The sequence below is a fragment of the Miniopterus natalensis genome, chromosome 2, assembly GCF_054644295.1.
Source record: "Miniopterus natalensis isolate mMinNat1 chromosome 2, mMinNat1.hap1, whole genome shotgun sequence".
NCBI classification, from domain to species: Eukaryota; Metazoa; Chordata; class Mammalia; order Chiroptera; family Miniopteridae; genus Miniopterus; species Miniopterus natalensis.
In genome coordinates, this window is record NC_142082.1 from 23,896,038 (window position 1) to 23,923,715 (window position 27,678).

At 37.0% G+C, this 27,678-nt stretch overlaps 1 protein-coding gene across 3 annotated transcripts; it reads right to left on the reverse strand.

Annotated features, from left to right (window-relative positions):
• Positions 1-1,007: 1,007 nt before the first annotated feature.
• RNF170 (ring finger protein 170) lies at positions 1,008-27,660 on the reverse strand. Of its 3 annotated transcripts, XM_016195594.2 has the most exons (8): positions 27,567-27,635; positions 22,318-22,393; positions 21,499-21,642; positions 18,922-18,997; positions 16,764-16,872; positions 12,377-12,450; positions 8,750-8,860; positions 1,008-3,845 (listed from the first exon to the last, which is right to left on the reverse strand). In XM_016195594.2, the coding sequence occupies exons 3-8, from the start codon at positions 21,633-21,635 to the stop codon at positions 3,576-3,578; spliced, it is 777 nt and encodes a 258-aa protein (XP_016051080.1). In that variant the 5' UTR covers positions 21,636-21,642; positions 22,318-22,393; positions 27,567-27,635; the 3' UTR covers positions 1,008-3,575. The 3 variants fall into 3 exon arrangements, with proteins under 3 accessions (XP_016051080.1, XP_016051081.1, XP_016051079.1); XM_016195595.2 differs by lacking the exon at positions 22,318-22,393 and having other exon boundaries at positions 27,567-27,660; XM_016195593.2 differs by lacking the exon at positions 27,567-27,635 and having other exon boundaries at positions 22,318-23,341.
• Between the last annotated feature and the right edge of the window lie 18 nt (positions 27,661-27,678).

Genomic DNA, 27,678 nt, shown 5'->3' on the forward strand with positions numbered 1-27,678 from the left:
CTAAAGCCACTAGTCTAATAGAGACAGTAAGGAAAGTATCCGAACACTCAGTGTATTCTAAGTGTTTACTCCGCTCGTGCACCCACCTGAGATAGGGCCCGTCATGACTACAGATGGATGAAGTGACTAACGACATATCAAATGTGCTTGCATTCAAGGACTAAATGCTTATAACAAATATCGATGCCATGAAAATGGTCTGGTTCTGACAGAACAACAAAATCTCAATGATTGTCTTTAGCTCTGTGACTGTCAGCAGCCCTTGAAGCTTCTGGCCTGGTTCTGAGAGACAAGTCTGAGGGCCTTCAGACCTTGAGTGCCCCTTCCTTTTCTGACCCAGTCCCAGGTTTGGGCTGCTGTTTAGCAAAACAGAAAAGCCTGGAGTACATTTAGTGTTTCAGAGAGAAGGGAATGAGTGTTAATGCAGACATAAGGGCACAGACTCAGAAAAGGTCATTTATCAAATATACACCCAAAAGAAATAGAGGTGGGAAATCAGGGTAATCTCTACTTTCAATTCCATTCTTCTCATCTGGAATTAATATAGATTACTCAGATTAATTTTCCTTAAGAACAAAAACATTTCTACTTTTTAAATTTAAAAACATCTAAGGAGCCCAGCCAGGCGTGGCTCAGCGGTTGAGCATCAACCTAGGATCCAGGAGATCGCAGTTGATTCCCGGTCAGGGCACATGCCCAGGTTGTGGGCTCAATCCCCGGTGGGGGGAATGCAGGAGGCAGCTGATTAATGATGACTCTCTCATCATTGATGTTTCTCTCTCACTCTCTCCCTCTCCCTTCCTCTCTCTGAAATCAATAAAGATACATATTTTTTAAAAATTAAAAAAACACACACATCTAAGGAAAATTAATTAGAAATGTGATGAGATATTGAATGTCCATTTAGTGAAAAAAGAAAGCCATTGCAAACATTATATTGAATGCTATTTCAGGAGTTCTGAATTTTAAAACAAACACTATCAAAGAAACAGGAAAATAACAGCTACTTTCTAATTTTAGATATATTGCTTTTATTCAAAAGAATAAGTTTCACAAATTCTTAAATCACAAAGTTTGAACCAAACTGTAAATCCTCTGCAGCAACTCTGTGAGGTAGGTATCTGCACAGCCACAGGGACCAACACAGTCTTGTCTTCCCTTGTTGCTTTCAGAGGCAGAGAACCAGCAGCTGAAACCACTGTTCTAGTAGGCAGTGAGAACAGTTGTTTCCTCCGTATTGTTTCCCATAGGCCTGCTCCTGGGGTTGGACCGTCTTTTTGTGAAAGTTACAATATTGTTGTTTACAAAAATCCAAATTGTTGCTTTGATTTATATAATCTCACTCTTAAGAATTATAGAAGTATTACTATGTTTAAAACATTGATTGACTCTACTTGCTTTAAATATTTTCTCAGATACTGTCTACAATTATCAGTGATCAATACAGATGACATAATAGTCTAAAATTATGAGATGTCCACATGTTCCCTTTTCAATTTAACAAGACTTCAGATCATACAGTGTTTCTGTATGTTACAAAAGTTGGTACAATACACCTCTACCAGGAAAGACTTACAAGGAATTCCAAATATTACAATGAAATTATTGTAACTAGAAATGTGACACTTGAAGCAGAACATATGCACAGGAAATAAAATCCTTTCAAAAATGACATTGCTATATAGCCCACACCAAATCTGTAATTGGTAGGAAATGCATTTCTAGTCTGTGTAACAAACTCCTACTCATTAGCTTTTTAAGTTGGTAAATGCAGCCGAAATGTTTTTCTGTGAAGTATGCCACCCAATTAGACGTTTGATTTGGAAGTACAGAATTATGGTTCATGAAGTGTTGATATGTCATCTTTCTATACTTCTCCTCTTAGGTGCACCTAAGCTATCCTACTCCAGTGTGTCCCAAAAGACTCCAAGGACCCCAGTTTCTCTCCAGCTTTGCCCCTTGGTAATAACCTTCACATTTATCTGAACCCATGCAGGAGTTAGTGAGTCTAACACCAGTCTAGTCACTTGTTTGTGCGTGGCTTCAGACAAAAATACTGTCATCTGTAACACAGGGATTTCACCTATGAAAAGGAAGACAATGCCCTGCCTTATTCACATGCTGTCTTAAGGATAAAATGAAGAATATGGAAGAAGTTGCTTTAATTACAATGTGCTATATTTAAGCATTATCATTTTCTCTCTGACAAGCAACAGCTTTGTCCTAGGCTCAAATTAGAAAACACTATTTTTGACATTTTGTTCAGGATCTTATTAGTTTATGGCTAATCTGATTAACCTGGGAGACTGTGACAGATTTGTTCTTTTTTTGCCTGTCCATACATAGGCTCACTAATACGTGAATGGACAATATGACTATCAGTGACTACAGGTGACAGAGCTAACATCCCTGGGCATCAGCGCCACCCTGCTGTCCTGTCCACTTTGCTAATGAGCAGTACCAGCTGAGGGAGTTAGGATTTCATAGTACTTGTGGTTTGGGTTCTTCTCTGACAGACAACTGCAGAAAAGAGCATTCGATACTTATGCTGTAGCCATTAAATAAACCAAGATAACTCTCCTTATCAACCACCTCCAACATTTGCTCCTTCTGCACAATACTTGATGAATCTGGGCTATCTGCTGCCATCTACAGACAGTATTGAAAGTTTCCTGTCAAGAGAAAACTAACCAAATCTGTCCATTCTGTTACTCTGGCTCACCAGTAATTTCTCTTGTCATATTTAAATCGTTCCTTGTACTGTCCTAAGTCTTTGATACTCAAGCCATGAAGAACCACTTTCCTCAAAAATGCATCAAACTACATGTCTGAAGTATCACCCAGGTTCCTGAAAAAACATTCCCTTTACAAATTCCTTTGATATACTGTTCCTGTGAAAGGACCAAACGCTTGCTTAAATGCCATAACTGAGAACATAAGTATGCTGACTGGAGATGAATGTCTACATGTTGTTAATTCTTCTAGTATTCTGGAAACCAGAAAGTGAAATCAGATTATAAAGTTCAAGTTTCTTCGTTCACTTGCAGCTGATAAGAAAGACATCAGAATGGAAAAGCAGAACTGCTCCAAATGCACAAAACTTAGCTAGTACTAAAGGAAACACTGGCTTTTCCTCAATACTGTGCAACATTTTATTGTAACAAAAATATTTAGATGCATCTCATTGCAATATATTAGCACTGAGAAGGAAAAATTGGATAAAGTGTACATTTAACAATATCTTACTATACATCCAATTAATCTGAGTAATTTTTGGGAAAAGAAAAAGATATAAAAAAGCATCCCTTTTATATAATTCCATGTTCTTTCCAGAGACTTTATAGACAACACAGTCAAGATACAGCTATAAATTATTATAATTCTAACTTCAATATTAGAACCTGCAACATGTAAAAATTCCAGTCATATATTGCTAGGTATTTGCCAAATGATAATGACATGTTTGTCAGACAGTGGTTTTAAGTATGTGAGCTAATGTTCAAACGTTTTATACTGCCATGGGTCCCTTTTGTTTGATTTTACACAATAGCTCCTATTTTAGTAAACTCTTTTTTTCACCTGTTTAGTCTCTGTGTTATCACTTCTCTATACATAATAGAGATGTAAATAAGCAACAAAAAGATGACAAAGAAATCATCTAAAAAGCCTAGAATTCCAAACAAGGCTTCAGGTACAAAATCTAGAGGTGATATAAGATAGAAAAAAGCTCCCATTAAGCAAAGTATTATCCTGATACGGAACATCCAGAAAAGGCCCCCGACTGAAAACATTTCCCTGAATGCATGTCTCAGTAAAGTGGGTAGATCCATAATTCTTTCCATAATCTGGTAAGAGGAAGAAAAAATATTATGATTTAGCATCTAATGTGTCAGAAGTAATATCATTTTCTTACAATGGGCAAACTCAGTTAACATGAACTATGGAGTTCTACATATTGGTTGAACATTATATTTTCTAGTTATCCATTTTATTTAAAAATAGTTCTTTGATAACTAGGTTCTTATAAAAATAGGTCTTATTGCAGATAACTGAAAAGCAACTAAAATGTCAACAACTTTAAATTATAGGACATAATGGAAAACTCAAGTTATCTCTAATTTGAGTTAGTAAACTAAATGAAGAAACTACTGTATAGGATTAGAGTCTGAGGCTTTAGCTCAAGTGTTGGCTTTAGAGTCAGACAGACCTGGGTTTGAATTCAAAGCAATCACTTATTAGCCAGGTAACCTTGGGGAAAGTTGTTTAACCTACTAGCGATAAGTTAATGATTAACTGAGTATTTATGTATCATGAGGACTTTCAAGAACTAAAAGAGATACTGTATATAAATGACCTTTGTAAACTGCTAGACAGTATGTATTATACACTAAAGACCCATCAATGTTACTGGCTTTGACAATAAGAATAGCAACAAAACTGATCCCTTCTTAGGATGTTTATTCTCCTTAGCTTGAGTTTAAGTGAATTACTAATTGCTATAAAGATTTTCGGAATGCCAAGCCCTACCTTTCTGAAAATGATTAAGTTTCTGAATATGTACAGAAACACACATGGATCACTAGGTTTTTACATAAACAAGCATAATTTTCACAGCTGAAATTTAACAAATGACCTAAATTTTTTAAAGGATGTGGAGAAATTGGAACCCTCACACAGTTTGTGGGAATGTAGAGTACCTTAAGAGACAGTTTGGCAGTTTTTCAAAATGTTAAACAGACTTATTATAATATCCAGCAACTGCACAACAAGGAATGGACACAAGAGGAATGAAAACGTATCTGCACAAAAACTGGTATACAAGCTAATGGAAGATAATTCATAACAGCCAAAAGTGAAAACAATTCAAATGTCCATCAATTCATGAATAGATAAACGAACTGTGATATGTCATTTGGCCATAAAAAGCAATGAAGTACTAACATAGGGAATATAGTCAATAATAATCTAATTAGATATGGTGGCAGATGGGTACTAGACTGATTGGGGTGATCACTTTGTAAGTTATATAAATGTATAATCACTATGCTGTACACCTGAAATTAATGTAATATTGTAAGTCAACTGTAATTGGAAAAAAAAACAACTAGCAAAAATCAATGAAGTACTGAGATATGTTACAACATGGATGAACCTTGAAAACATTATGCCAAGTGAAATAAGCCAGAGACAAAAGGCCATCTCTTGTATGATCCCATTCAAATAAAATGATAAGATACCCAGAATAGCAAATCTATAACGACAGAAAACACATTAGTGGTTGCCAAGGACTGAGGAGAGGGGAAGGGGTGGGGTGAATAGGAGGGGACTGCTAAAGTTTTTGGGAGAATGAAATATTCTAAAATTCTATCATGGTGGTAATTAGATTATATTTACTCTAAATATTCTATAAATCATTGAATTGTATACTTTAAAACAGGTGCACTTATGGCATGTAAATTACATCTAAATAAAGCTATTAAATAGAAAAGATAGTCCCAATATCTAGTATTTGTATGACCTTCAGCAAGTCAGTTTATTCTCTGACTGCAAACTTCTCAGTTGTTCTGTACAGTTATTAGTTGACTACATGACCTACGGTTTTGTGTATTAATGACCTACCATGACTCTTCAACTTAATTTCTTTTATTATCTTATTACTCAGGGGTTGGCAGATGCAACAGAAACTGACCAGAGGACGTAAGTCACTTCCTGTAGTCATTCCATGCCCACAGATCAGCTATTTTTAACAATTTGTATAACTATCATGAATCCAACTCTATGTCTATATTTTGTTTGTTTAACAAATGCCAAATAAATTGAGAGGGAGATGGAGAATAGAGCAAGTGATGAGAAATCAGTTTTAAAAACACCAGATAAAGAAAATTTGTAACTCCTTTTGGAAAACTGGTCACAAAAAACAAAAATGTTATTTTCAGAATCACTTCCTATGTTAATTTTCTATTCTCCATGGAAGAAACTAATATTTAAAGCAAAACAGCTATTCAGTTTTTACAAAATCTATGGTAAATTACTTTAAATATTCTAATGGAATACTTTTCTGTCCATTATAAGAGCTATTTTTCACTGTTTATATGGTATCATTTATATAAAATCTGTAATTAGACAAGAAATAAATGAGTTACTAAGAAACATTTGTATATTAATCATAATCTTACTCCAGCTTTGAATGAGGTAATATCAAAGTAAGAGCTAAATGTCTTTATTATATTGTAATTTCATCACATACCAATCTTTCTTACTCATTAAATATATATCTGACACAAAAAATAAGAATTGAGCAAGTGGTATGCTTCATACTTAAAAATATGAATGAATATCTTAAAACGGTTATTTTAAGTCCAGTGGTAGGTAGTTCCTGAATTTGAAACACTGATTTTTCAAAGAATCATCCTGCAGGTGTCACTGGAGGATATGTAAAAACTAAAAAATGTTGGATCAAAAATAGTATAAGGGGCTTCCAAGCAGCCAAGGAGGGCACGAGTGATTGGATTAAGTTTTTCTTGTTGCCTAAACATCTAAAAGATTTACCCATTATCATCCACCACAGATGAAGCTGTATACCTTTAAATGTACATGACATTTCATAATAAACAACAGGAGCAAGGGAGCGCAAGAGCACACCGTTATTTATTACTAAAGCATTTTAATAGCTTACATTCTCTCTTTTTTTAATCCTCAGCAAGGATGTTTTTACTGACTTTAGAAAGAGAGGGAGAGAGACAGAGAAACACTGATGTGAGAGAGAAACATTGATCGGTTGCTTCCCATACACGCCTGATGGGGGATTGAACCCACAACCTTTTGGTGTACAGGACAACGCTCTAACCCACTGAGCCACCTAGCCAGGGAAATAGCTTATATTCTTGGCTGGGAATAGTAGTATCAATTCTTAATTTAAGGCAAATTCATTAATTTTCTCAATAAACATTAAGGGCCTACAGTATCCCAGACACTGAATTTCACAATGAGAATATAGTACTGAGGAAATAAACACAGTCCTTGCTCTCATGACTCCTTCAGTCTGTGGAGAGAAAGACAATGAACAAGATTTGAGTGCCATTTGTGACAAATACCATGAAGGTAAATGTACAGAGGGCAATAATAGAGAATACCTTAGTTGTCAGGGAAAGCCTCTGGAGGAAGGTCTATTTAAGAGCTATATAGGATGAGAAGTCACCCAAGAGAAGAGAGGGACAAGCATTCCAAGCAGGAAATGGCATGTGAAGGCATTAGGCACATGTGAAGGCATTAATGTGGAGAGACTTGGAGCTATTCTGAGACCTGAAATGAGGCCAGTATAACTGAAGTACGGTGACGGAGGGGAGAGTGACACAAGAGGTGGGGGAGAGGGAGGGAGGGGGAGAGAGAAGGAGGGAAGAGGTCATGCAGGGCCTTAGAAGCCATAGTAAGGAGCTGGAACATTATTCCAAAAAATTGCAAATTTTACAACACAAAAGCATCATGGCCTTACTTATGTTTTCAAAATATTATTTGGGCTGCTATGCAGAGAAAAAAGTCAAAGCAAAGAGGCCACAGCAATTGTCCTAAGCAAGAGATGATGACTTGGACTAATATGATGGCTGCAGACACAGGATATTTTTATGAGGTAAAATGACAGGGACTCCCCCAAAACGAGAAGAAATGGTATGACTTATTTACAGATCAGATGAGGGGAATGAGGGAGAGGAGGACCTCAGTAAGATTGAGAAAAGAGTTAACTGAGTTAGGGTGGGAATCAGTTTAATATTATACATGTTAAGTTTGAGAGGCCTATGGAACATCCAAGTGGAGAGAAAAGCTAAGCAGCTATATAAAGTCCAGAGCTTGGGGGAGAGGTCTGTGTGTTCCATATATTAAATTTGTACTTAGTATATTCTGGTTTTTGAAACACATTCAGTCACACACATACTTCTAGAATTCAGTTAGATTTTGAGAACACTGGAATGAGACAATAAAATGTGACAGTTTTTAATCTATCAAATGCCTTTTTTTAGGGGCAGGGTCAACTATAGAATTAATGTTATTTTTTTATTTTTTAAATATATCTTTGATTTCAGAGAGAGGAAAGGAGAGGGAGAGAGAGAGATAGAAACATCAATGATCAGAGAGTCATTAATCGGCTGCCTCCTGCACACCCCTGACTAGGGATGGAGCCCGCAACCCTGTCATGTGCCTGATCGGAAATCGAACCCCGATCGCCTGGATCCTAGGTCAACACTCAACCGTGGAGCCACAGCCAGCCAGGCAGAATTAATGTGACTTAAAAGTAGAATGCTTTTGAATAGCTAAGATGCTATACAGGGTTACTTAAGGGAACGTTTCAAACAGGGCCAAGGGCGAATAACTTAGAGTAAAAACACACCTGTAAAACTCTCCAGAAGCTCTCAGTTGTAATTTTCTCATAAAAGAAATCCTATTTTAGAATCACATAGGAGTTGATAATTTTACATTTCCCTCCAATTTTTCCTATTGTTTTGCTGCTATCTCTTTCATAAAAGACTTTCACAATGCCTTTTTTTTAAGATAGAAAAACTATAGTCCTTGGGAAAGCTGTAACTCAGTGAATGACAACAATGATGAAAGTAAAAACTTTACCCAACACATGTAAACAATGACGTTTTTCATAGTCAAAGAATATTTGTTGGTAAATCTCACTTTACAAAAGAGAAGTATCATTATACTTTAACTTTGTTCCTTCTAACTTTGTACCTGCTATAACGTTACTTACAGATCTGGGCTGCCCTGAGAATCTCCGGTTATAATCATTAATATCTTGAAGCAATGGTACAACATCCTGAGACTGGTCATTTTCACCAAATACTGGTAGCAGTAAAGTTACCTGTGTATTACAGGAAAAAACTGTTACACCTTTCTGCATTTTGTGTTACTCAGTAAAACAAGAGAAGCTTCTGAATTTGTATTTTACTCATTTGCTTGAATAAACACAGGGGAGGAAAGTAAGATTATTGCCTACAATAAAATCCAATGCAAAATGTAATTTGAACATCTATAAAATAAAATGGGCACCTTGTCCTAACACTCTAATATTTTCCAGTTCACACCAGAGAGAAAGTCGGTAGTTCTCTGTAGTTGAAGATATAAGAATGATGAGACAACATCCAGGGGCAAAGTGGTATTAAAATATGTATCTATCACTTTGAGAGGGAAAAACGGGATCTCTTCTTTGGTTAAAGTCATGATTCCCTGTCCTCACTTGTGTTTGAAGTATCTTTGAGTATTACCAACCATGATACAGAGAATAACTTAGGGCAAGGACTGGCTCTCAAGCACCCAGCCCTACTGTAATAAAAAAGGTAGCTCTTGATATTGTTATGTAACAACACATTTAACCCATCTTCCTCCATGGCAGAAGTAGGATACATAAGTGTCCCAGGACCATATCTGGCAGTCTGAAGATGATAGACCTTGAAAGACCCCAACAGAAATGGCCGCTGTCCAATGAGATAAGATGGGAAGGAGTACTGACAGATGTAGGTTTGAATCATCTAGCTGTTGTTGGTCCCCCCGGCCCCACTCAGAGAGAGGAAGAGGGGGAGGACGAGAGGAACATCAACCAGTTGCCTCTTGTATGTGCCCCAACCGGGGACTAAACCTGCAACCCAGGTATGTGCCCTGACTGGGAATCGAACCTGCAACCTTTCTGTGTATGGGAATGTGCTCCAACTAACTGAGCCACACCAGCCAGGGCCAGCTGTTGTTTTTGTCCTTCCTCAGTTCAGCTGTAAAACCAGGGCTTCCCACTTCTCGGACACTCTCCAACAGCTAAACAAAGGAGTGACTAACAGCAGTCGGTAGAAGGAAGAGCAGGTACCATTACCTCTTCACAAATTTGTTAATAAAAACGCATTCCTTAAGTATTAACTGAGCACCTACTGTGGGCAAGGCACTGTGCTAAGTGCTTGATAAAAAAAAAAAAAAAAAGCCCGGCAAGGCGTGGCTCAGCGGTTGAGCGTAGACCTAGGATCCAGGCGATCGGGGTTCGATTCCAGGTCAGGGCACATGCCCGAGTTGTGGGCTGCAGCCAATCAATGACTCTCTCATCATTGATGTTTCTATCTCTCTCTCTCCCTCTCTTTTCCTCTCTGTGAAATCAATAAAAATATATTAAAAAAAAAAAAAAAAGACAACAACATGGCCTTACCCGTTGGTGATCATAATCCCCCGGACAGAAGGGGAGGCCTGTTCAATAGCCTCTTCTAAGGCACTGAGGTGGGTGTTATAATGATGTTTGAAAGTAAGGACTTCTTCTCCCTGGGGTGTCCAGAAGCTTGAAACTTAAGCTAGCCCTTGAAACGCAGGTAGGACCATTGGTGTGTTAGTGTATGTATTCATGGAGGGAAGTGGTGAGCGTGCTCTAGTCAGGGGCATCAGCCTAAGCATTATTATTTCCAGTGAAACAGGAGGTGAAGCAGGTGTCTGCCACCTGCCTTGCCTCCAGGATGAATTACTATACAGTTAGAAAAAACAAAAGCTATTATATTAAAACACAACTTTGTCTCCACCTTTCTAGCCTCTAGCCAATTTATGGGTGGTCCAAAGGATACCACCTGATAATTTATATATAATCTATGAAAAGCCACCAGTGGTGGAACTAATTATTTAATGCAAGACCTAGGGCCTGGTCTCAGTGTGGCTGGCAGATAGCTTAAGATTATGAGAGGTAGTAATGGCAAGTAAGTTTCAGTGTTGACTGCTCTGTGTCACATATAAAGTCATCCAGAGAGGCGGTACAAAAAACCCCACAAAAACAGATTTTCCCTTGGACCATGATAGTCAAATGTGGAAGGGACAGAATTTAGGAACGTTGAAGGAAGAAGGAAAGAGAAAACCCTGAACCTCTGCCTACGCCAAAAAAGAAGGCAGTGATGGGGGGAATTAGATAGCTAGAACAAAGAAAAGGCTGAAGGTATACAGGGTGGGAAAAAGGTTTACAGCTGTGAGTACGTGAAACACAGAGTTTATTCTTGCATTATTATTATTTATTTATTATTGTATTATTTTCCATACGAACACCTATAAACCTACTTTTGCCCACCCCATACATCCGTGTGTGCATGTGTATTTAACATACTTATCACATGGTTTTACTTATATAAAGTCCAAATTTAGGCAAAACTAAATAATCTCAGAGGTGTATGCTAAGGTAATAAAACTATGTAAAGAAAATCAAGGAAATGCTTATCATAAAAGTGAAATAGAAGTTACCTATAGGAGAGGAAGGAGGGGCGAAGATTTGGGAGGGTTCTTGGGGAGGCATCTGGGCTACTGGCCAATTTCTGTTTCTTCACCTGAGTGATGATTCCTTAAGTGTTGTTTTGTGATAATTCAATGAGATGTACTTCTTTGTTTTGTATGTCTGTAATATTTTACAAAGAATTTTTGAAAAACTGTCACCCTCCTATCATTTTATTTTTTGGTCTCTGTGGGTTTATGCCTTTACACAATATCCCGTACTGTTGTTCTAGTAGGGTTGCAAGATGGAGCAAAAGTAAATATATGCATCTAATTTGACATCTTTACTTGGAAACTATCATTTTTAGGACTTTATTTTGCATACTGGAAGACATCCTAAGGAGATGCTGTCTTTTTACATGTTCATAACTCATTATCAGAAAGGTGTATATTTTTATTTTAAGTGGAAAATAACTATAAAGGAAATTATGAAAAACTATACAAAACTGAGAGAATGTCCTATTTTGCTATATTTACTAATTAAAAAATTAAGAACTTCAGTTCCTCAAATTTTTCAGTATATTGCTTTTTCCAGTTTGTCAAAGAAACAGAAAATGTGGCAATCCCATGTGTGCTGACATTTCAGCCTCCAATGCATGTTGATGGTAACTTACTGCCTGCCTCCTAAGGTAGCTTCTAGACTAACTGGAATGGTCAGATTTGTTCTGGACAATTCAATGTGATTATGTTTCCAAATAATTTTAACAATTATTCATTATTTAAAGCTATCTGGACCCTTACTGGAGAAGGACATAAGTTAAAAAGGAAAACCAATTTTTTTCAAAAGAAATATGGGAGATGTTTGCCTAAGCCTGATTAGCTAGTTGAGTTATTCTGTTGCTCGTATGATGACAAAGACTTTCTAGGCTTTGGGAAGGGATTAATTTACCATTTGTTTTTCTTACAACTGAAGGATTTCAAAGGGAATTCCCTTTTTTCGAAGTGTCTGAAAGACATTAAAAAATAATGGAGTAACATCATAGACGCTTTGGATAAAGGAAATTCTGCTAAAAATATCAAAATAATTCAGAAGTCAGATACAGAAACTACAAAGATTTACAAAATGAACACGCATTAATAATGCTCTCAATACAAACATTACCGTTTGTCTACAGATTGGACAACTGATTGCTCCAAGCCATGAACCGTATCTCCAGTATGCAATAATGCAAGTACCTAATGGGAAAAGAAAATTAATACTGATATTTTAAATATCTGACATATTTTAACAGTATCACCTTATTTTAAAATACTTTTTTGCCCGGCCTGGCTCAGCCGTTGAGCATTGACCTAGGATCCAGGCGATCGGGGTTCAATTCCCGGTCAGGGCACATGCCCGGGTTGCGGGCTTGATCCCCAGTCAGGGGCGTGCTGGAGGCAGCCGATCAATGACTCTCTCATCATTGGCATTTCTCTCTCTCTCTCTCTCCCTCTCCTTTCCTCTCTCTGAAATCAATAAAGATATATATTTTTTAAAAATATTTAAAATACTTTTTTTACTTCATCTAACATCTCTTCAGGCAAATTCAAGTCTATTAATTCTCAGCTATTAAAAAACATTTGGCCTAATGGTGTGGCTCAGTGGTTGAGCCACACCCATGAACCAGGAGATAAAGATTCAATTCTGGCTCATGCCTGTGTTGCAGGCTCAATCCCCAGGAGGGGGCATACAGGAGGCAACTGATCGATGATTCTTTCTCATCATTGATATTTCTATCTATCTCTCCCTCTCCGTTCCTCTCTCTGAAATCAATAAAAAATCAATAAAAAATGAAGCATTTGTATTTAAACTACCAATTAAGATACAGATATTTTTACACAAAAGCAAGCATGCATTGTTTCAATGCTTTGAGGCTTATTAGAAAATATTGCATTTCCTATGTAAAATGAATAAAACAGTAATTAAACATCACTGAATAATTGACACCAACAAATCACAGCCTAATTTTCTTTTTGAAATCTCATATGTATGTTATAAAAAGACAACTTCTACATTTTTATGAGTTTAGAAAGCCAAATTACTTAAGTATCAATAAGAGTTAATTAAGGAACCAAATTATACAAAGATTACATGCTCTCTGCCCTGATAAAGTTTATAATACAATTCAGTAATTGAATCAACTTTTGTATTGGATGGGTTTGATTTTTTTTGCTTGAAGGTGTTTGTGAGCAGCTGTTTTGCTAAACACAGCCTAAAAGAAGATTTCAGAAAGCAGTAGGTGAGCTAAATGTAGAAGCACTAAATTGCAGCCCAGTAACAAATGAAGAAGAAATATTTTAAAATACTTTCTGATGTTTAAGGGTTCGATTCCTTTTCCTCTTTGCAGGACACATTTTTCAGACCATCTAGGTCCCATTGTGAATCTGAACTAAGTGTTTCATGTCTCTCTCCTACCTCCAGGATCTTTTCTTGCCTTGGCAACCTAGCTTAGCCCTCCTGTGTTCCCTTTCCTGTTTCTTTCAGATGTCCAGAATTCAGAAGAATTAGACCAAGGTGACATCATTAAATCAACCAGAGGGTAGTTAAATTTTAAGCTGTGTAATATTAATTTTAAGTACAAAAGGAGTACAGAGAGGGAGAACTCTCTGGGATGTGTTAGAGAGGAACCTGCAAAGGAGAAAGAATTTGAACTTTGTAGGATAGCAAAAATTTAGACAGGCAGAAATTGGAGGGAGGACCTCCAGGTTTTATGAATAGTAAGAGCAAACACCAGAAGCAGAAATAGATGGTATTTGAGGAGACTGGTGAGCAAACCAATGGGCTAAGCCAAGGCTGTCCAAATTGGACATTACAGTGACTATGGGGAAAAACTGGTTCAACAATTTAAAGATTAATTTAAAAACTAAACCACCTTTATCTGATATTTCCCCCCTACTCTCAGAATGTTGTGTTAGATAATATTAAGTACTCTGAGAAATTTCATATAGAAACTATATGAAAGCAAAACTTATTTTAAATATGTTAGTATTGTTACTATTTGTAATGATGCCTTAGATTTATCTACTACCTTCTAATCCAAAAGTTCAATGTGTTTTGGCATATATGAACTTATTTTATTTTTTATTGATTTTAGAGAGAGAGGGGAAGGAAGATGGAGGGAGAGAAAAACATTGATGTGAGAAACATTGATCAGCTGCCTCCCGCACGTACCAACCAGGGACTGAACCCAAAATTCGGACACATGCCCTGACTGGGAATTGAGCCCTTAACACTTTGGTGCAAGTAACGATGCTCCAACCAACTGAACCACACCTGTCAGGGCTGAACTCATTTAATCCCACATCTTTTTTCCACAAATTGGGGTATAAGTGTTCTTGTTTTGCAAACCATGTAAGGGCCATTTGCCTGTACTGAGAAACCATGGTCCAGTAAATTAAACACTTCAGTTCATATACATCTGCTATGACATGCTTGATGTGTTTCCTGTTTCTCAACTTTCCTCTTTAAAAAGAGAGATACACCTAAATAGGATGGTGGGAGAGATAACTCAATGACTTTAATCTGGGTCATGATCTCTCTGAATTTGCTTATTTGTACAATGGGAATAAGACCTTATAAGACTGCTGGAGAACTGAATAAAATAATGAGGGCTACAACTGCATTATTCCTAACTCACTGTAAAGGAACAGAACTAGTTCCATATATAGAACTAAGCTAAAGTGCTCTTGATGATATCAGTATAGTTCAACTACTATTCAAAGAAACACATTTCTGTTTATTGAGAAGTAGAATAACTAGTTTTTTTAACCTTTGAACCTACAGACAGTAAATAAAAGTGTCTAACAAGTAGAGCAGGATATCAGAAGCAATCTACCCTATTACCTCAGACCCAAAGGTAAAACCAAGAATACAATACAGCCATCTTTCAACTGACTGGGTTATCCACTCAGTGAATTACTTAAGCCTGGGTTGGCAAATAGAGTTCACCTTGCCTGCCAAACCTCAGTGATTCCTGACACTTGCCTGGAGTATTGTGTTAGAGGAGGTTGAGTCCATATCCAGACTCAGAAAAAGTGTCCAATTGATTAGGAATTTCTACCAGAGGGCTGAGAGTGGGGGGAAGTATCTGCTTTCTCTGATGGCCATTTAATTCTTCCTATCTGATCTTTCATTATTTTGCTCCTCATTAGCATTCCAACAAACAATTATAATTTGTTAGCTGCTTAGGCAAAAACCTTAGGAAAGAGGTTGGAATTACTGGATGAGGCAATAATGGGGTTGGTAAGTCCTTACTAAATGAGTACAAGGTACAGAAAATCTTGCAATGCGTGGTATAGATTTCAAATATGTATGTCATCCCCAACATACATAAACAGTAACACTATATACCTAAGAATTCTATATAATGAATCTTAGACAAAAGTAACTTACAGGGTCATTGTATGCTACATTTTAAATTAGTCCTTATATGGGAATTGTGTGCATTTTGGAAGCAATTAGAATCGTATCTTGAATACAGCTGTTCAGAGAGAAAGAACTACTACAATGAAAAATTGGATAAATCTTAAGTAGAGAGTAGTTGTATAAGCCATCAATCAAAGAGCAGAACTGAGCATAGGGCTTGAAGTGAGATCTATGTTTAAAACTGCCTCTGTTCCTTAGCAGCTGGATTACCTTTTGTAAAATTTCTTAACATCTCTCAGCCATGGTTTTGTGGAGTTAGATGAGATGAAGAATGTTAAGTGTCATGTAATAACTGACTCTCCCAAATCTCATATGACCATAAGAAGCAATGATTATATGGTATCTCATTATTTTCTGTGAAGTCTTTCTGGAGGTAGAAAGCACCCCTTACTTATTACTAAATAAGTGTGAAATCAACATTCCCTTTTAGTACCACTGCATGCTCTAGACTTCTCATACTCCATCAGCAACCCTCTTGAGGTCACAAAGAGAGGCTAAGAGCATCTGTACTGAGTCAGGGTAGGGAAAGTTAGTAGAACTAAGGGAAGGTCTTGGGCAGGGTCCTTGAGAGAGCCTTCCTGCCTTTGGGAAGGATGAATAATAACTGAAACTACTAAAAAGTGATGAACAATGAATCAGTCAATCCGTCATGGTATTGATATACCTGAATTACTATTCAAAGAAACACATTTCTGTTTATTGAGAAGTTGAATAACTAGTTTTTTAAAATCTTTGAATCCACAGACGCTAAATAAAAGTGGCTGCGTCAGGGCACATGCCCAGGTTGCGGGCTCTATCCCTAGTCAGGGGCATGCAGGAGGCAGCCAATCAATGACGACTCACTCATCATTGAGGTTTCTCTCTCTCTCTCTCTCTCCCCTTCTCCCTTCCTCTCTGAAATCAATAAAGACATATTAAAAAAAAAAAAAAAAAGGCTGACAAGTATAGCAGAATATCTGGAGCAATCTACCCTACTCATGAAATACAACTGTGACAAAGAGAAAGTTAGGAATCCAGCCTGTGTACACATACAGGTCTTGGTCCAAACAGTCACTATTACCAAGTACAGCACTTGTTTGCTTACCACAAAAGAGATGTCCACAGTTCGTTTCCACAGGGAAGGCGGCTTGATGTAAACAGATTGGACAGTACATGTCAGTGTAAAACTGCTGTCGAACAGCAGCAGGTGCATCCTGATGAGAAAATGTGTACACATTTATACTTGACATAGGCTTTTCAAAGTTATCTTTATGTTAAACTATACTTAAGAATATAGTCAATACTGTGTAATCGTCATAAATTTTAGATTTGCAATAGTTTAAGGTCTTAAGTTTGATAAAGTTATGAAGCTATATTGCTGTTTTATTTATAAACTGCAGAATCTCTACCTTCTTTCCTGAACACAATTTAAAGATTAAAAACCTAGGAGTTTCTGTTTTACTCCATTAGAATGAGTGAGTTATTCTGAGTAACACAAGGCTGAGCTAATGCATAACTGAAGAATAAAAAATGCCAAACTGTTTCTGAAGTATTACCTTTTTTTCATTTTTAATATCTTTTTCATTCATACATTCCTGACAAGTATTTAGCTAATTAATTTAGCCAAGGTCACACCCTGATGTTAGTCTTTTAGGTCATTTTAAATGGTGCAAAAAAGAAAAATATACTGCCCTTAATGTTCCCCACTCTACCCTTTCTCTTATTTGGAAATTAATTGATGAAAAACCAATTACCAGTGCTATCCAACAGAACTTTATGCAATAATGGAAATTTTCTTTGTCTGTGCTGGCCAATATGATAGCTACTTGCTACAAGTAGCCACTGAGTGCTAGAAATGTGGCCAATGTGACTAAAGCACTAAATTTTTAATTTTAGTTAATTTCAGTTAATTTAATATTAAATAGCCATGTCTGTCTAGTGCCTACCATATAGGACAGCACAGTATAGGTTAAGTCACTAGCTTTATTCTAACCAGAGCTATACACCATGTGTGAGGAAGGTATGAGGTACATGAATGGGACAGTGGTACAAAAAAACTGGAAGAGCCCGGCTGGGCGGGGCTCAGCGGTTGAACATCAATCTAGGATCCAGAAGATCACAGTTCAATTCTCCGTCAGGGCACATGCCTGGGTTGCGGGCTCGATCCCCAGTCGGGGGCATGCAAGAGGCAGCTGATCAATGGCTCTCTCATCATTGATGTTTCTATCTCTCTTTCTCCCTCTCCCTTCCTCTCTCTGAATCAATAAAGATATATTTTTAAAAAAAAGATTAAAAAACAAACAAACTGGAAGATTCCCCTCAATCTGGGATTCCTGTATATCTAGATCTACTCATGTAATCCTAGTGTGAATTTAAGCAAATCTTAGTGATCTAATATGTTAAATGAGAATAACAGTTGCCTTACTTATTATGTTTGAAGATTAAATAAGTATAGTATGTGAAATCATTTTGTGAATTATTAAACACTATTCCAGCATGAATTATTGATAACAATAGCTCAGGAACAGAGTACTAATAGCATACTTAAACTATTTTTGCATCAATGAATTTACGTTCTACAAAGAAGGCATTCTTGTCTGTTTAGTTCACAGTTGAATTCCCAATTCCTTGAACACTGTCTGTCATATGGTAGATTTTCAATAAATGTTTGGTGAATGGATAAATGATAAAATCCTCTTTGGAATTAAAGTTTGGTGGGTAGGAAATAAATTTTTATATTTTGTTTTTTGATGTTAGCTATCTCAGCATGAAAGTGTGCTATATCCTACTTAATTCAGCCTTCATAAAATACATTTCTGGTTCTTAAGAGAATCCATCTTGTTAAAAGCAAAGAGGAGGCAAGTGAGAAAAGTTTTCTTTTTTGCCTAGTTTTCTTAACTTTGATATTTGAAGAAAAAGAAAAGAAAAAGAAGCCACCAGTTATAGTCATTTCTTTGTAGGTCTTTGGGAAATGTATGTTAGAAAGAATAGCTTTTCCACAAATTTCATTAAAGCCAATTAGACAGTGATTATTTTCCTCACAAGCAAGTATCAAAACTGCTGTCTTTTAAAGCAATTAAAAAAAAAAAAGTCATTTGCCTAATCTGAAAATATATAATTGATCGAATAATTTAAGGTAATTTAAAGCACAAAGAAACCCATGTTTCCAAAAAGTAATTTATTAATATTTCATCACAATTTCATACACAAAGCGAGTAATAACATCTGCTTCTTACATAAATGCACATTTACATGAACAGTACCTGTTCTGTTTGAAGTTGTTCCCGAAGCACCCTTACTAGTTCTTGGTTTTCTGGGTGAATGTTTTGATGTGCATTTCTGTTGAATAAAATACAATAAACTTTGAATATAAAATACTGTCAGATTAATCAGTTTTCTTTATGGGTATGATTTCTGACCTAGAACTACTGAACTAAATAACTGTAAGTGATGGTGGACAACTGTACTCCACTTTCAGGACTGAACACTCCGGGCTATTCTGAGATTACTGATCATTGGCCCATATCAGGCTTACCTGGCAAATGATGAAATCCAGAGACCTAGTTCCTTGGATTTAATGTAATCCCAGACTTGCAAATAACAAAAGAACAATTAACATATTCAATTCTTTTGTACAATTCCTTCAAAATAAGCAGCTATATAAATCTGTATGTTATGTATTTGAACACTTTACCATATCTCACTAGGTCCTTCTAACTTTTTACCTATGAGGACAGAGAAAAACAAAAACTAAAATTATATAATGTAGAAATGCTAAAAGCTAACATACCACTAATATCTTAACATCAACAACAAACTGGAGAATCAAAGGGAAGAAGATAGTGACTGATAAATAGGATAGGATAAGACATGTGAGTATTGAAAATTAGGAGTGTACTTAGGTTAGCAGGGTGGGGGTGAAGGTTAACATCTGAATCATGGCTTAATTTCATTTGACTGTAGAAGTTTTTTCTAAACCAAAACCTCTTTAACAGCAATATTTTAAGTCCATACAATCCCAGTGTTACTCTATAGAGGAGCCTTTACTATCTGGATAAACCAATATCCAACAGCAATAAAAATTCTAAATTAATATTCTAATGGCATAGAGAAATTTAAAGAAATCCATCCTATGATTATTCCATTTTTAGTAAAAAACTCAAATTTTAGAAAAGAAAGCTGACAAAATATAACCATCAGTTTAGAGGACATAAAAACAATTTAAAGTCAAATATCTAATCAGAAGTTCAATATAAATGTAATGGAACTAAAGTAAACCCTCGATTATGCAGACCTTGATTTAACCAACTTCGGATTTAACAGACAAAATTTCTGGCCCATATGTCGTATGTGAAAATTAACACCTTGTCAATTTTAAAATGCTTTTAACCAAGATTTGCTTATAATTAAACTTTAACAGGTTATCTTTTTTGTTATTAATTCACCGTTATTTTAAACAAATTTTAGCGAACAGGCCATATACTGGAAAAAAAACTGTAGTAATTTTGCTGACATAAATAAAAATTACATATCTACAACTATAGTCTACATATTTAAATTCAAGAGTCACTGCTCGTAAACAATGTTCGGCAAATGATTAGCACGTGATCATACCGAACGGCACATGGAAATTGGTTCTGTTGTTGGGTGGGGTGACTTTCTGCAGCAGTGCTGGCCAATGTTCCCACATGCACTGAGCCACGCCCCAGCTGTGTGCTTTTGTTTACTCGAGGTGACAGGTGAATGCATGAATTTACTAGGCCTATTCAATATAAATTTAAAACTACGGTAATACATATAGAAAACTTTTCTGTGAAATTAAACTTTTCATACATACTTAATTTTAATTACACAAATGTGTCTACATGAGTAAACACAGGTAAATTAACTAATTTGTCAATTTTTTAACATATGCATTCAGAAAATCTACTTTATTATATAATGGACTTTTGGCTTTAATGGACACCCCCTTGCCCGAATTACTCCATTATGTCGAGGTCTGACTGTATATATATGTATATGTATATGTATATGTATATGTATATGTATATATATATATATATATATGTTTATCTCCATATGTTAACACTTAAATTTCTAGCTTATTACATAAACTATGTATTGGTAGATAGCAGCAATTTTCAACCTTTTTCATCTGATGGCACACATAAACTAATTACTAAAATTCTGCGGCACACCAAAAATATATTGTATTTTTTGCCAATCTGATAAAAAGGTATAACTTTGATTCATTCACACTGGATGGCTATCGTTGTGCTGACTGTTGTCATTTTTTTTATTTGACAACCTAAGGGAAAAAAGGTCAATGCCCCTGACTAAAGAGTCAGGTATTGAATGTTTTAAAAATTCTTGTGGCACGCTGGTTGAAAATCAATTGGTATATAGACATCTGAGACCTTTAAGTATTATTTCTGATTCTATAACAATAACTTTAATTCTAATCTAAAGTCCCTCTGTATTAGACAAGGGTTTGTTTTTTTTGTCTTAGTTTCACATTTAAACACTGAAAATATTTTGTATCCATCACTTACAAGTTGATGGATTCAATTATGAAAATTACATTTTCAAACTGTGATACTCCTACAGAAAATATTAATATTTTACTCAAAATATGGATAATAAACTTAAATTTATATAAGGCAGCTGATGTCAGGAGAAATGGGCCTACGGGAAAATAAAATACCTTAGTAAAGAGATACAATCACTGAGATCTATTACTTTCTTTTCATATTAAGTATTAAGCATTACTAGAAGCAGTCAGAAAGTCAGTGGCCCTTGGAAATATAAATTATTTCAGTTCTTTTGCTTTTTAGTCTCACCTGAAAAGTGCATATACCAGGGTACCAATCAAAGCGAAACTGACCACAACTGCCACAAGTACTTGGTCACTTACTCCTTCTATGACTGAATCATCATCCAGTTTCAAACTATGAACTTCACCCAGATATGTGGCCATTCCAGGTCTAAAAGGTAAAGAAACAAGATGAAAGTTACAAGTGACACAGTGAAATATACTAATAAAAGTATAACTGACTTCTAATATATTTAATTTTTTTTTGGTAGTATCCACTTAAAGTAGGTTGCATTAAGTACAACTCCAGTGTGGATTGCCCTATTAATGAGTTCTTTAAAATTTGCCAGACATTATTTTGAAAGGTATAGAATTCTATTTTCTTTAAGGAAGATAATTACGATAATGTATCATCCATTTACATTTTTTAAAACAAAATATTTTTAAATACCCTTTTTCTCTTCAAGCTTAGCTCCTTTAATTTTAAGGAAAAAAAGAGACATCCTCATGCCCAATTGCTCTTTTCTTATTCTTGAATACCAAATAAATTCTCCAAGCAGATCAGGCCCCTCTTCTCCCTCATAACACTAAATGCACATCAGAGAATTTATCATGTATGGATAAGGAAAGGAAATACTGTCCTTTCTGTACATATTCCTGTATTACCTAGCACAGTGCCCTGTACACACTAAGATCTGATAATATGTTTAAATAAGGGTGACTTACCTTACTTATAGTGTTAGTAATTTGAAAAGTAAAAGACAATGAGGCTATAGGACATTTATATCTATACTAATACTACTTGAATTAATGAAAATTATGGTGCTTGAAAAACTATTAGTCTCACCTGGGACTAAGCTCAGCTTATGGTTCAGAATTCTTTGAACTGCCTGGAATATGGAATCGCTCTCAGGCTGCATTTCCTTATGAAGAGAAAAGGGAGGGAGGATATGAAACTCTCCTTCCCATAGACTAAACTACAGAGAAATGTAATACCCAATTTCTACAGGTATGAGGGGAGATAGCCCAACCACATCAGAGTCCAAATATCACAGGTAATTCATATGTTTTTCAGATGGCAAAACAGTAAAGTTCAAAGACTTATAAGACACCTAAATGGAAATAAAGGAGATAAATATTCAATCAAATATATATGACTATTCATAATTAAAATTCTGTATTTATGTAACTTACTGCACTGAAAAGAGTTTTATTCAATATCACTAATCAGGAGAGCTTCTGTTAGGAAGAATCTTTGAGTGTGAAAGTCTAAGACCTCTGAAAGAGTCTGAACTGGCTGCTTGTAAGAAAATTACCGCTCATTGAAGAAACTTAAGCAAACAAACAGATCGAAGGCGGCTTCCTCAGCTTTCCACCTAATAATGGCCTGATACCTGAGGAACTTTCTAATGACAGGTTTCAGATGCCCATGATGAAGGCTCACACCAGGAAACTCAGAGAAAAGAGCCTTCACTTCAGTATTTTTACCCAAAAGAACAAATGAATTGCCAACTGAAACTGAAGAAAGAGCCTCATATGATCTAGGGGTGGGCCATGTAGTCAATTAGATTTTTATTTTATCAAATTTCCTCTTTTTAAATTAGAGATGCTATGGTTGTGTCAAAGGCCTAAGGGTAGTGATAACTGCTTGCACCTGCTCAAAGATAACCAAAATGTTATGCCCTGTGTTGAGATTCCTAGCCTCTAATTACTGAATTGAATTATTTCACAGATTGTGAGGATTTTCTCCTATGCTATACATTTAGGGAGTCTACTACTTCATACTTTTTAAAAAATGGGTTACATTTGTTTCTATGACCTTCCAGGTATAATCGGTGGCAATGTGACTGAATTCTACAGTACTAACTTTATATATACACACACACACACACACACACACACACACACACACACACACACACACACACATATACACACACACATATGTATGTATGTATATGTGTGTATATATATATATATATATATATACACTCACTATACTCTGTATATACATGACCTCTATGTATATATTCCTTAAGATATTGCTTCATGAATGCTTCCAAGAGTTCAGAGATCCAGGATACGTTAAGTATTTCACAGCCATATAATGTTGTTTGCTATAATTTTATAGCATAAGTTCCCAATGTTGTTAAAATGTAGTTATTTTTTATTTCCACAAATTCCAATATCACCAAAGAAGGTGCTTGGGCTGAGAAAGGGTAGGATAGTAGACTGCTGATAAATTTCTGAGAGGAACAGAGAGGTCAGTTGCATTTTCCTGTCATGTGGAAATTCTAGCTAAATGAAGGGGCTCTCACATGGAGAACTACTAATGATGACTGACCTACTTGTTGGGGGCTTCAATAGTTCAACTTCCACCAGTAGTTTAGCTTATAATTAGAGTATAAAAAAGGAAATGTAGGAACTAGTGGCTAAAAAACAAGGTATTATAACACCACCTCATTTTGGAAAGAGGCCAATCTAAGATTACAGGGGATAAACAATGAAATTTATTGTCACCTCCTCTACTGGAGATGACAATAAACCTCAATCTTGCAAATGAATTCCAAAGTCGATCTGAACTTCAATTGTCCAACTTTTACTTTTCACAGTCAGTTTTTATCTAGAACAGAACAGTGCTATTGATTGTGTCCAGTATCACAGGCTCTCAACTGAAGCCAAGGCATTGCCTGGAGTTTAGCTCTAATTCTGCTACTACAACTATGACCCCATTTAATCTTGTAGGACCTCTCATTTACTGCAAAATGTAAAAGCTGGACTTGAGGATTCCTTAAGTTCCTTCCACAGCTACATTTCTCTGATCCACAGTTTTTTGGAATAGAAAAATAAAATCAGGAAAGATAAATACCAAAGGTCAAAGTGGCTACAAGTGGGGAGCAGGATTGGAAAAGCCAGATCTTAATCTTTCCCAGGATATAGTTTTATAGTTTGAATCTTTTCAAGTACATAGTACTTTAACAATCAAAATAAAAGCCAGTGCCTGTTGCCTCCCTTGAGAGATCAAAATTAGGCTTCAGTGCTCAGATTTAAAATGACTGTCTCAGTCTCACTCTTACCTACCACCTGTATCTTGATGGTGTCTTACTTATAAAGATCTCAGTAAGAGCACTGGGAGGCACGCACTGACTACATCTTACTCCCCTGAGCAGTGCACAGGGAATAGCACACGTTATAGGGGCCACTAAAAGCAGCTTACTTCAAACCCAGAAAGAAGGTGATCAAATTTATAGAACATGATATCTAATCTACTTAATAGGATCCTGTCAAATATGAAAATGTGTTACTAGTACTGTTTTTAACCATTTGAGATTTACAGAAACAAAACACTATATCTTGGAAACTGTTGATAATTGACAGAATAACTACAGAAGCAGAACTGGTTTCTAACTTTGGCTTTGCTATTGCTTAGCTGGCTAAGTCTTAGCAAGGAATACTTTAATATAGCAAAGAAGCATAAGCTTTACAGTCAGACAACTATGCACTTAAGTAAAATCTGGGTCTAGGATTCCTTATATGTAAAATACACAATATTAATTTGAACCATATTGAAACTGCCATTTTTTGGCCAAAAAAAAAAGCTTTGTTTTATGAAGTTTAGGGAATAATGAAGAAAAAGCATTTAGCATATTGCTTGGCACATCACACAGGCTCTTAGTAAATAGAAGCTATAATTTCTTTCTTTTTCTTTTTCTTTTTCTTTCTTCAATCCTCTGAGGACATGTTCACCGATTTTTACAGAGAGGGGGAGGGAAGAGAGAGAGAAACATCGATTGGTTGCCTCCCCCATGAGCCACCAGGGTAGGGGTCAAACCTGCAACCTAAGTATGGGCCCAACCAGAATCAAATCCACGACCCCTCAGTGTATGGGATGATGCTCCCACTCACTGAACCACACCAGCCAGGGTAAAGCTATAATATTTTGATTACTGTTATTAACAACTGTCAAGGAATCAGGAATTCACAAGGAATCAGTGAAATTTCCCACTTCAGGAAATACACACACACACACACACACACACACAAGAAAATAAGGGAAATGTAGGAAATTCCATTAACTTCAAAGGATACACTCATTGTCTTTGTACCCAAGCTCATGTAGGAATGTGATGGCCACATGGCTCCTACAGACAATTGCTTATGTCCAAGAAGCTTTTAAAATAATTTCCTGCATGGAGGGTAATTGGACCTACACAACGAAATCTCAAGAACACTGTACTGTGAAGCACAAATGCATGGGGATGAGCGGCCTGGCATGAACAAGGAGGTTTAAGTCAACTGTGTCAAAGCTTTGAAAACTCGAGCAGCTGGAGTTCACTACACCACAGTCCTCCCAGAAAAGGCTAGCATCTTCTCCTCCACATCCAGCTACGAGTTACAGGGGAGTGAGGCTCACCTACTGACTTTGCATGCCTAACAAGAGTAATGGTCTGGTCACTTAAAGTGCAGGGGATTCTACAGAAACAACCTACCATGGAATGCAGGAACTCTGGTTTGACAAAGATCCACAAGGCACCAAAAGAAACAAAGACAGATGAGATACATATTTATCATTTCTCTACCCTGAGTGTAGGAAAGAACATTTAAAAGAAAGACCACTGAGAAGACTTCAAGTAAGATTTTTTACATTCACAAAATGAAAACCCATCATCCTAACTCTTAACTGGTTCTCTGTAAGGTGTTGTTAAAATCTTGCTTGGTGTGGCTCAGTTGGTTGGAGCACTGTCCGGTATGCCAGAAGGTGGCTGGTTCAATTCTTGGTCAAGGCACATAACCAGGTTTTGGGTTTTGCAGGTTCGATTCCTGTGGGAGGCAATCCATTGATGTCTCCCTTCCACTCTCTCTCTCTCTAAAAAAAAAAAAAAAAGTCAGTACAATCTTGATTGTTCTGGATGCTCAATGACGGAACCTACTTTTAATGAGAAAAAAAGGGACTCCAGGAACTGCAAACCAAAGTAACGATGTGTCCTGGGAAGTTAACTTTGCTGCACCTCAAATAAAAATTTAGCATTATCTGGTAAAATTATGCATTCCCTATGATTCAACAATTCTCCTAGGATTCTAAGGCATGTATTCTAAAATAACCTCTTATACATTTGCACTAGTATGTAGGTTTAAGAATGCTTATCCCATTGTCCATGGTATCCCCAAACTGGAACAAGATGCTCATCAACAGTAGAATGGACACAGTTATATTCATACAATGGAATACAATAGACAGCAATAAAAATTATCTATAGATATATACAAATTCACCATTAACTCAAAGACACAAAACAATACAATATGACCCCAGTCATAAAAGTTCAAAACAGGCAAGTAAAACCATATTGTTTAGGCATGCATACCTAGGTGCCAAAGCTATAGGGAAAAGCAAAACAGTCAGTCTAGGTAAGGAATTACGCTCAGAAGGGAATAGAAGGTGTGGGTGGAACTTCTGAGGAACCAGCAATGTTCTGTTTTTATCTGGGTGCTTTATTGAAAATTATTCTTTAAACATGTACGCTGTATGCAATTCTCTGCATGTCATATCGCATAAAAACTTATCGGTAATCCTGCAGAGATTCACACCTCTAAAAAGGCGAGTGCTCGCGGACGATCCATCCGGCCATTAAGGACGAAGGCCAGCGTTTAGCAGGACACGGGGAAACAGGCCCTAGGAACTGCCGGGTCCTCACGGATCGGCGAACTGGGGCGGGCACCCTCTCCCTACTTTATGTAACTAAAGTTTTCAGGGGGGTCGCGGGTCTACGAGACCCAGGAAGTGTGCCGGGCTCTCCTCGCCGCGGGCCAAGCCCACCTAGAACCACCTAGACGCCCGCCACTTCGGCCCTTCCACCGTCTCCGGGGGATTCCGGACGGGACCGGGAGACTCTGGCGCTTGGCTCCGGCTTCCCGAGGGAAGGCGGAGCCCCGGGGTCCGAAGCAGCGACTCCCCAGCCCCGAAGAGCCCCGGAAGAGCCTCGGTGACCCCGCGACAGTGCCGCCCACGCCGAGCACCACTCGCAGCTCGGGGGGCCAGGACCCTGGTGGGCGTGGCCGGCCGCGGGCCGGGAGGGGTGGGAAAGGGGCGCGTACCTCTCCACCGCAGAGGATACCTCGCCAAGTCCCGGTGACAGAGGGTAGAGAGTATTTCCGGGGACTGCCCCCGCCTCCCCTCCCAGGCGACCACTAGCTGTCTCCTTCCCAC